Source organism: Pygoscelis adeliae, unplaced genomic scaffold (genome assembly GCF_000699105.1).
Source record: "Pygoscelis adeliae isolate BGI_AS28 unplaced genomic scaffold, ASM69910v1 Scaffold402, whole genome shotgun sequence".
NCBI lineage: Eukaryota > Metazoa > Chordata > Aves > Sphenisciformes > Spheniscidae > Pygoscelis > Pygoscelis adeliae.
Window position 1 is genome coordinate 4,800,773 of NW_008824411.1, and position 7,649 is coordinate 4,808,421.

At 65.9% G+C, this 7,649-nt stretch overlaps 3 protein-coding genes across 3 annotated transcripts in view; 2 read left to right on the top strand and 1 right to left on the bottom strand.

The window, feature by feature from the left end:
* Positions 1 to 412: 412 nt before the first annotated feature.
* On the top strand, positions 413 to 1,332 carry REG4 (regenerating islet-derived family, member 4). Its single transcript, XM_009320695.1, has 5 exons — positions 413 to 476; positions 596 to 693; positions 774 to 911; positions 984 to 1,089; positions 1,259 to 1,332. The coding sequence occupies exons 1-5, from the start codon at positions 413 to 415 to the stop codon at positions 1,330 to 1,332; spliced, it is 480 nt and encodes a 159-aa protein (XP_009318970.1).
* Positions 1,333 to 2,518: 1,186 nt separating this feature from the next.
* HMGCS2 (3-hydroxy-3-methylglutaryl-CoA synthase 2 (mitochondrial)) lies at positions 2,519 to 5,799 on the top strand. The gene is made up of 9 exons (XM_009320611.1): positions 2,519 to 2,631; positions 2,888 to 3,327; positions 3,605 to 3,730; positions 4,032 to 4,196; positions 4,268 to 4,436; positions 4,522 to 4,692; positions 5,291 to 5,397; positions 5,487 to 5,612; positions 5,693 to 5,799. The coding sequence occupies exons 1-9, from the start codon at positions 2,519 to 2,521 to the stop codon at positions 5,797 to 5,799; spliced, it is 1,524 nt and encodes a 507-aa protein (XP_009318886.1).
* Positions 5,800 to 6,698: 899 nt separating this feature from the next.
* Positions 6,699 to 7,649, bottom strand: part of PHGDH (phosphoglycerate dehydrogenase) — a 5,512-nt gene continuing 4,561 nt past the window's right edge. Inside the window, exons 8-10 of the mRNA XM_009320696.1 lie at positions 7,582 to 7,643; positions 7,138 to 7,366; positions 6,699 to 6,853 (exon numbers count right to left, since the gene is read on the bottom strand). Of these exons, the coding sequence (XP_009318971.1) occupies positions 6,699 to 6,853; positions 7,138 to 7,366; positions 7,582 to 7,643 (446 nt within the window). The remainder of the gene's footprint in view (positions 6,854 to 7,137; positions 7,367 to 7,581; positions 7,644 to 7,649) is intronic.

Below are 7,649 nucleotides of genomic sequence, written 5' to 3' on the forward strand. Positions count from 1 at the left end.
GCCTATGCCATTGCTGCTGCTGCCTGATGCCAGGGCAGGGCTGGGGTCCCCCCACCTGTGCCCGTGGCAGCGCTTTCCCCATGTTCCCACAGAGCAGCTTGGCTCACCCAGATGCCTCCCGCCGAGGCTGGGACTGGTGGGGCCAGGACACCCCACTGCCAGTGTGGGCTGAGGACCCCGAGCCATGCCCGGGGGATGGGGTGCAGGCGCGGGGAAGTGACCTGTGCCAGGGAGGGAAGAGTGAGGCATAGACCCCAGGGCTGCCATCTCCTCCAGCTGGCTGAAAGGGGCCGGATTCAGTCCATAGCAGGGCGGGTTTGCACCCTCTGGGGGCAGGCGGCATCCCCTGTCCCCTAGGGACCTGGTGTGAGCCCCCGAGCTCTTGCAGGAGACACGTCTGGGAGCAAGGAGGATGGTGGCAGCAACCAGACTCGCCGTCCTGCTGCTGGGCTGCGTGGGGCTCCTGCAGCCAGCCGGTGAGTCCCATGACTCGGGGGGCAGCCACTTTTGCAGCAGGGCTGGGAGGGAGCCATTCTCCTCTCCAGCTGGCAATTCCGGCTGTTCCCCATCCCTCCCCACGGCTCTGTCTCCACAGGCGCCCAGTACATAAACTACTGCCCCAAGGGCTGGTCCTACTACAAGCTCAGCTGCTTCAAGTACTTCCGTCAGCTCCGGACCTGGGATGAGGCTGAGGTAAGCCTGCCGGGGTACGCACATGGTCAGGGAACCCCCATCTCCCGGGGGTGCCCTGGCACTGATGGCTCTCCCCACAGAGGCAGTGCCAGGACAGCCACCCCAGCGCCCACCTGGCCTGGGTGGAGGAGCCCCGGGAGGCGACCACCCTGCAGATGGTCATCTCCTACTACCAGCGTGTGCAGCCCGTCTGGCTCGGTCTCCGCTACGGGCACGAGGTGAGGCGGTGGGGGGTGGCAGGGGGACAGGGGGCAGCAGGGCCATGCCTCTGACCCCTTCTCCCTGCACAGAACCGGGCCTGGCAGTGGACGAGTGGGGACAAGTACAATGTCACCAGTGGGCTGGCCAGGAACAGTGCCCATGGGGGGACCTGCGGCATGCTGACCCACCTCAACAGTGAGTGCCCAGACCCCGCGTCCGCTTCCAGCACTTGGTCTCGGATGGCATCCCCCCCCCAACACCTCCTCCTCCGGGGCCAGTCCCCCCTGGGGGACTGCGGCGAGCAGAGCTGGTGCCTCTGTCCTCACTGTGGCCCCTGCTGACCCCCAGCCCATCTCTCTGGCAGGCTTCACCCTGTGGTCCAGCGCCGACTGCACCCAGCAGCATCACTACATCTGCAAGTTCATCCCCTCACACTGAGCACGGCCCCCGGGCCCTCAGGGGACCCCATGGAGGACCCCACACTGGTGATGCTCCTTCCTTGCCACCTCTGCTCCTCTCTCCCCAACTCCTAAAAATACATTTATAAAAAACCAAGCATGCAGGTGCTGTGTGAGTGTGGTGCTGGTGCAAAGCCCTGGTGCCTCCCACCTGCGGGCATCTGGGCGAGGGAGCAGCAGGCGCTCCCTCGGCTCCCTGAGCTTCCTGGCTGCTGGGGGCTTTGGTGCTGCCATTTGGGGATGCTGCCAGCGGAGCCATTTGGGCGTGAGTCCCCGGGAGCCACGGGGCCAGCAGCTCTCCCGGCTGGGTGCTCGTGTTTTCTCATCCCCAGCCCTCTGGTGCTAAACGGGAGGGGTGGGGGGACAGGAGTGTCCCCAGGGTGCAGGCATGGAGGAGATCTGGGGCACAGATGTGGGTGGGGATGGAGCTGTCATGGATGTGCAGGTGTGGGGATCAGTGCCCCCCCAGGTGCAAATGGCTCCACAGGGGTTCTGGGGGCTGCGATGCTGCCCTGGGGCCGTGTTGACAGCAGCACCGGGACTAAAGGTCCCTTCTTGTGTCACCACAGTGTTGCCACAGGCATCACGTGGCTGTTTGCTCTGCTGTTTTGAAGATGGCTCTGCCCCTACCCAGCTCCCCCCCCCCCCGCAGCCGCAGCATGTGACGGAGGTGGACCACGTCCTGGGCGGCACGGATGGTGCTGGCACCAAACTCCCGGCCGCCCTCTTGCTCCCTCCCAGGACCGCGGGGGCAGTCAGGGAGGCCACACAGCACCTCACACACTGCACGGTGACCACAGCCATGCCGGCAAGCCGTGGGCACTAGAGCTGCCACCACCCCACGGCACAGGGAGCTGGGGCTGCAGGAGAGCCTGTTCCGCTGCTCGGCCCCGGCTCCAGCTGAGTGCGTCCCCAGGCTTTGGGGCACAAGACAGAGACATCTTGCAAGTTCCCCCCTCCAAAGTCAGTGCTTGCTCCGCTGTCCCTGTCGTGTTGGCTGGCGCTCAGTGACCTTTGAGCTCTGGGGTCCGGCGTGCTGATAAGGGCTGGGAGGGCTGTGCCGTGCCACCTGCGCAGTTTATAAAAGCACCATGTGCGGCCCATCCTGCTGTCCGTCTGTCCCTCTCGCCGTCCGTCCCTCTGTTCGTGCAGCGGCTGAGGCGAAGATGCTGCGCTTGGTTGGCCGTGCCGCGCGCTGCTGGGGGGTGAGGTGGGCACCACCGGGGCCAGAACGGGCACCCTGGGGGGCCCAGCACCCCATGGCTGTGCAGAGGGCATGGTGAGCACCTACGCGGATCGGGTAGGGTGGAGGTATAACCAGGGCAGAGTTCGGGGAGCTGGCAGTGCTCTTAATCCTTACTGGGGAAGGGGATGCTCTCCCTCCTCCCCCACAGCGCTACCAGGCACAGGGAACCAGCAGGGATTTGGGGTGCTCACGGCCTGGGGTGCTTGCTGGTGGCATCTCCCTGGGGCCACCGCCTGTCCCTGAGTCTCAGGGCCGCCGCGGGACCGTCGCTGCTCCCTCTGCCCCGCAGCCTCTCCAGCGCTGCTGGGACGGGCACCTGGCCCAAGGACGTGGGCATCCTGGCGCTGGAGGTGTACTTCCCTGCTCAGTACGTGGAGCAGGAGGAGCTGGAGCGATACGACGGCGTGGAGGCCGGCAAGTACACGCGGGGCTTGGGCCAGCAGCAGATGGGCTTCTGCGCCGCCCATGAGGATATCAACTCCCTGTGCCTGACGGTGGTGCAGCGGCTGGTGGAGCGCGGGCGCCTCTCCTGGGACGCCATCGGCCGCCTGGAGGTGGGCACCGAGACCGTCATCGACAAGTCCAAGGCCGTCAAGACCGTCCTCATGCAGCTCTTCCACGACTCGGGCAACACTGACGTGGAGGGCATCGACACCACCAATGCCTGCTACGGGGGCACGGCCTCGCTCTTCAATGCGGCTGCCTGGGTGGAGTCCAGCGCCTGGGATGGTGGGTGCGGGCAGGGACCGTGCCGTGGGAATGGAGGGGCTGGACATGGGTTGGGTGCTGGGGGATGGGGGAAGGAAGCAGGAGGTGGCCTGAAACCCAAAGATGCTCCGGCAAGCCTCAGAGGGAGCTGCTGCCCCTCCAAGCTCTCCATCACCCCCATTTCTCACTTGCCTTGGCCATCACATCACACCCAGCACGGGGATGGGGATGTGTGAGGGCTGCAGGATGGAGACTCCCACCTGCTGAAGGGCCCACCGGCCCCCCTGTCCTCCCCCAGGTCGCTATGCCGTGGTGGTGTGCGGGGACATTGCCGTCTATGCCACGGGGAACGCACGGCCCACAGGAGGTGCCGGTGCCATCGCCATGCTGGTGGGACCCAATGCCCCACTGGTGCTGGAGAGAGGTCAGTGCCATGAGACCCTGGGGGTGACAAGCTGATGGGTGCCATCTCTGGGGGCCATACATCCATGTCCCAGCCCCGGATGGAGCTGCTCAACTCTGGCAGCACTGGTTCTGCTGGCCCCAGTGGCTGCCCAGTGCTGGGTACCCCAGGATCCCAGCCGGCCACATCCCTGTGGGCACCTCGGGCACCAGGGAGGCCGGTGAATGCCGGGGCTGGCATGGCAGGCAGCACGTGTGGGGGCTTGCCATCTGGCGGGGCCCCCCTGGCCCCCTCTGACAGCCGGCTCTCCCTGTGCCCCCAGGGCTGCGGGGAACCCACATGGAACATGCCTATGACTTCTACAAGCCCGACCTGGCCTCCGAGTACCCGGTGGTGGACGGGCAGCTCTCCATCCAGTGCTACCTGCGGGCACTGGACCGCTGCTATGCTGTGTACCGCCGGAAGGCGGAGAGCCAGTGGCAGCAGGGTAAGTGGTGGCACCCTGGGGGTGCCCGCGCCATCCTGCCAGATGCTGACAGCCCCCATATTGCCTTCCAGCTGGCATCCAGCGGCCCTTCACCCTCGACGACTTCAAGTTCATCATCTTCCACACGCCCTTCTGCAAGCTGGTGCAGAAGTCGGTGGGGCGGCTGCTGCTGAACGACTTCCTGGCCACCCCCAACCCTGACACGGCCGCCGGTCTCTACAAGGGGCTGCAGCCCTTCTGGTGGGTCTGCGCACCGTGTCCCCCGTCCCCCAGCCCAGCCGGGGATGTGCCTGGGTGGAGTTCGAGCCAGCCTCTCTCTGGGCAGTGGCATGAAGCTGGAGGACACCTACACCAGCAAGGAGGTGGAGAAGGCGTTCCAGGCAGCCAGCCAGGAGATCTTCAACCAGAAGACCAAGCCCTCCCTGCTCCTCTCCTCTCGCAATGGCAACATGTACACGCCATCCATGTACGGCTGCCTGGCCTCCCTCCTGGCGCAGTAAGTCCCCCCAAAAGCTGGCTCAGGGTGGGGGGGAGTTTGTTTTGGAGATCCCTGACCAAACTGGATCGGGGGGCAGGCGCCAGCACTCATCCCCCTCCTCTGCAGCAGAGACCCAATGCTTTCATTGCACATAACCCCTGGCATGTTCACCTCCCCCCCCACGCTGTCTCCCAGCCAGCCTTTTCATCCCAGTTTGCTGGAGCTGGGCCGGCGCATAAAGCCCTTCTGTCAGTGCCGGGAGAATGAAAACCCCCTTGTCATGCCTGGGAGAATGGCTGTTCCCTGCTGCTGGGGGTGGCAAAGGAGCCGTGGGAATGGCCAGGCACTGGGCAGGGGACAAAAGCCTCATCCCACTGCCCCTCCTTGGGCAGCCCTGGTGCTCCCCAGCCCCGAGCCCCCACCGCAGGCATCCCCTTGCTCTGGGGCCACCTGCCCTTGGCAATGAGGCCACAAGTTGCCATTTAATCCGGCCCCAAGTCCCAGGACCCCCCTGTCTGTGAAGAGGGCAGAAGGCAGCCCCTTACGCCACCCCCACAGCCCTGCATCCCCCCACTAGCCTCCAATCCCCTCTAACCCTGCCAATACCTCACTGCAGATCCTCGGCGCAGGACCTGGCCGGCTCCCGGATCGGCGCCTTCTCCTATGGCTCGGGGCTGGCCGCCAGCATGTTCTCCCTCCGCGTCTCGCAGGATGCGGCCCCGGGTGAGCCCCAATGGGAGAGGGAGGCCGGGAGGGGAGGGGGACGTGGGGCTGCCGGGCCATGTCTCACCCGGGGGGTTCCCCGCCACCAGGTTCACCCCTGGATAAGCTGGTCTCCAGCCTGGCTGACCTGCCGGGTCGCCTTGACGCCCGCAAGCGTGTGGCCCCACAGGACTTTGCTGAGATCATGAAGCGGCGGGAGGAGCCCCATCACTTGGGTGAGTGGAGCCGGGGGGATGCGACACCTCCCCACTGGTGCCCCACGGCCCCGGTGAGCATCACCACCCTCTCCCCGCAGCCGACCATGCTCCCCACGGCTCCCAGGCAGATCTCTTCCCCGGCACCTGGTACCTGACGCGGGTGGATGCCAAGTACCGCCGGGAATACGCCAGGAAGCCCATCTAGCAGGGACTGTAGTGGTGAGCCCCAGGGAGGGGGATGCTCTCCTCCCCACCAGCATCCCCAAATCTGGGGCTGGCCTCCATGGGAAACCTCACCTTGGATGGCCGGGAAGCAGCCGGCGGCGCCTCGGGCCCTGGAGCTGGTGGAGACAGCGGCGTTTTCTGCAAACACCCGGGTGGCACAGGGGAATAAACACGTGGATGAGAGGGGGCAGCAGCCCAGCTCTGGCTTCTGGTCACAAGTGGTCCCTGCCCGCGCCGGGGCTCTTCCCTCAACCACCATGGGGCTGGATTGCGGTCCCTCACAGGATTTTTCCCATGGGCACCTAATGCAGCTGCCTGCCCCGTTGGACACGTGCCTCAGTGCCCCCTATTTCCCCAGGATGGGAGTGTGTCCTGACATTTTGGGGGAGCCAAGTAAACCCCAGCTCCCCGGTCTCCAGTTTGGGGGTGGTAAGATGCCATTTTCCCCATGATGCCAGCAAATTGAAACATCCCCAGGGGAAAACCCAGGGGGGAAGAGGGGCCAGGCAACGTGGGGGCTCACGGGAGGGCTCAGCCCCCCTTGGAGTGCTGCCTGCTCTCTGGGCCATGCCCCGGCACGGGACCATGGCCGGATGGGACCTTGACAGGGCCACAGCAGCCATGGAGACCTTTGCACCCTTGAGCAAACAGCAGTGGGGCCGGGGGGCAGGAGGGACAGAGCCTGCAGGAACTTTGCGGTCAGGTACAAGGGACCACACAGAAAAGGCATCACACGCTCCCTCTTCTTGGACCCTTTATTGAGCACGGGGCCACCCCAAGTCCAGCGCGGGGGCTGGGGGCGGCCAGGTGTGATGCTCCCCCGCCTGTGGGGGTGTCCAGGTGCTGCAGCCGGGGGGGGTCCTTGCCGGCAGTCAGGGGCTACAGGTGGAGCTGGAAGACCTCCATGACACGTGGCTTCAGCTCGCCAAGGTTGGACAGGGGGGCCGAGAGCCCCACGATGCTCCACTGCTCCCCCGCCACCGTGCCGGAGCTGTGATAGGACTGGAGGTGGACCCCCACCTTCCCCAGCAGTCCTGGAGAGGAGGAGAGGGGTTAGGGGCTGCAGACTGCCCCAGCACCCGGCAGGTAGCAGGGCTCTGCCCACCCCAACACCCCACAAAAGGTCCACGATGCCATTTCTTTCCCCCACCCCAAGTCCTTTGCTCCAAGCCCCCAACTTCTGCCCAAGCCCCCCCATCCCCATCTCTTCACGCGACACCTGTCCCCCCTCCCTGCTGCAGCTGGGGCTTGGCTCAGGGGTGGATGTGGGGTTCCCCCCAGGCTGCCCCCCTGCTCGGGGGTGACGCAGGGAGCTTACCAGCGAGCGTGGGCAGCGCGCTGGGCTCGGAGGCTTTGGTTCTGTAGATGAGGATAGGGCCGGCCAGCGGGGCCGGCTGCTTGAAGGTGGCCCCATTGAGCTCCCGCAGCACCGGGGTGCTGCCCTGCACCATCCCTGTTGCCCGGTGTGGGGTGCCCTGCAGGGCCACCTGCAGTAAGCCAGCACTGCCATCGGACTCGGGGGCCACGTCGCCATGGGTGGTTGTGACCTGCCGGACAGATGTGGCCACTCAGCACCCAGGTCCTGCACGTGGCAGGACATGGGGAAGGGATGTCCTCAGAGGCCACCCCAGGGGATGCCCCCCCAAGCCTGAGAGGTGCATTAGCAGCCCCATGGGGCGACCCCGGGCTCATGCTCCTTAGCAGGGAAGGACAGGGTCTGGGTGCGCCAGGCTGATGTGTGTTGACCTGGGTGTCCACGCACCTTCAGCCCAGCTTCCTGGGCCAGCAGCAGGGCGTTCCTCAGGGTCACCTCCTTCTGTGCCCCTCCAG

Bases quoted from the DNA above. Each gene is read 5' to 3' on its own strand.
- HMGCS2 (XM_009320611.1), top strand. From the start codon at position 2,519: ATGCTGCGCTTGGTTGGCCGTGCCGCGCGCTGCTGGGGGGTGAGGTGG. The intron at 2,632-2,887 runs GTGAGCACCTAC...TCTGCCCCGCAG, and splicing joins ATGGCTGTGCAGAGGGCATG to CCTCTCCAGCGCTGCTGGGA. The intron at 5,398-5,486 runs GTGAGCCCCAAT...CCCCGCCACCAG, and splicing joins CTCGCAGGATGCGGCCCCGG to GTTCACCCCTGGATAAGCTG.
- REG4 (XM_009320695.1), top strand. From the start codon at position 413: ATGGTGGCAGCAACCAGACTCGCCGTCCTGCTGCTGGGCTGCGTGGGG. The intron at 694-773 runs GTAAGCCTGCCG...CTCTCCCCACAG, and splicing joins GGACCTGGGATGAGGCTGAG to AGGCAGTGCCAGGACAGCCA. The intron at 912-983 runs GTGAGGCGGTGG...CTCCCTGCACAG, and splicing joins GTCTCCGCTACGGGCACGAG to AACCGGGCCTGGCAGTGGAC.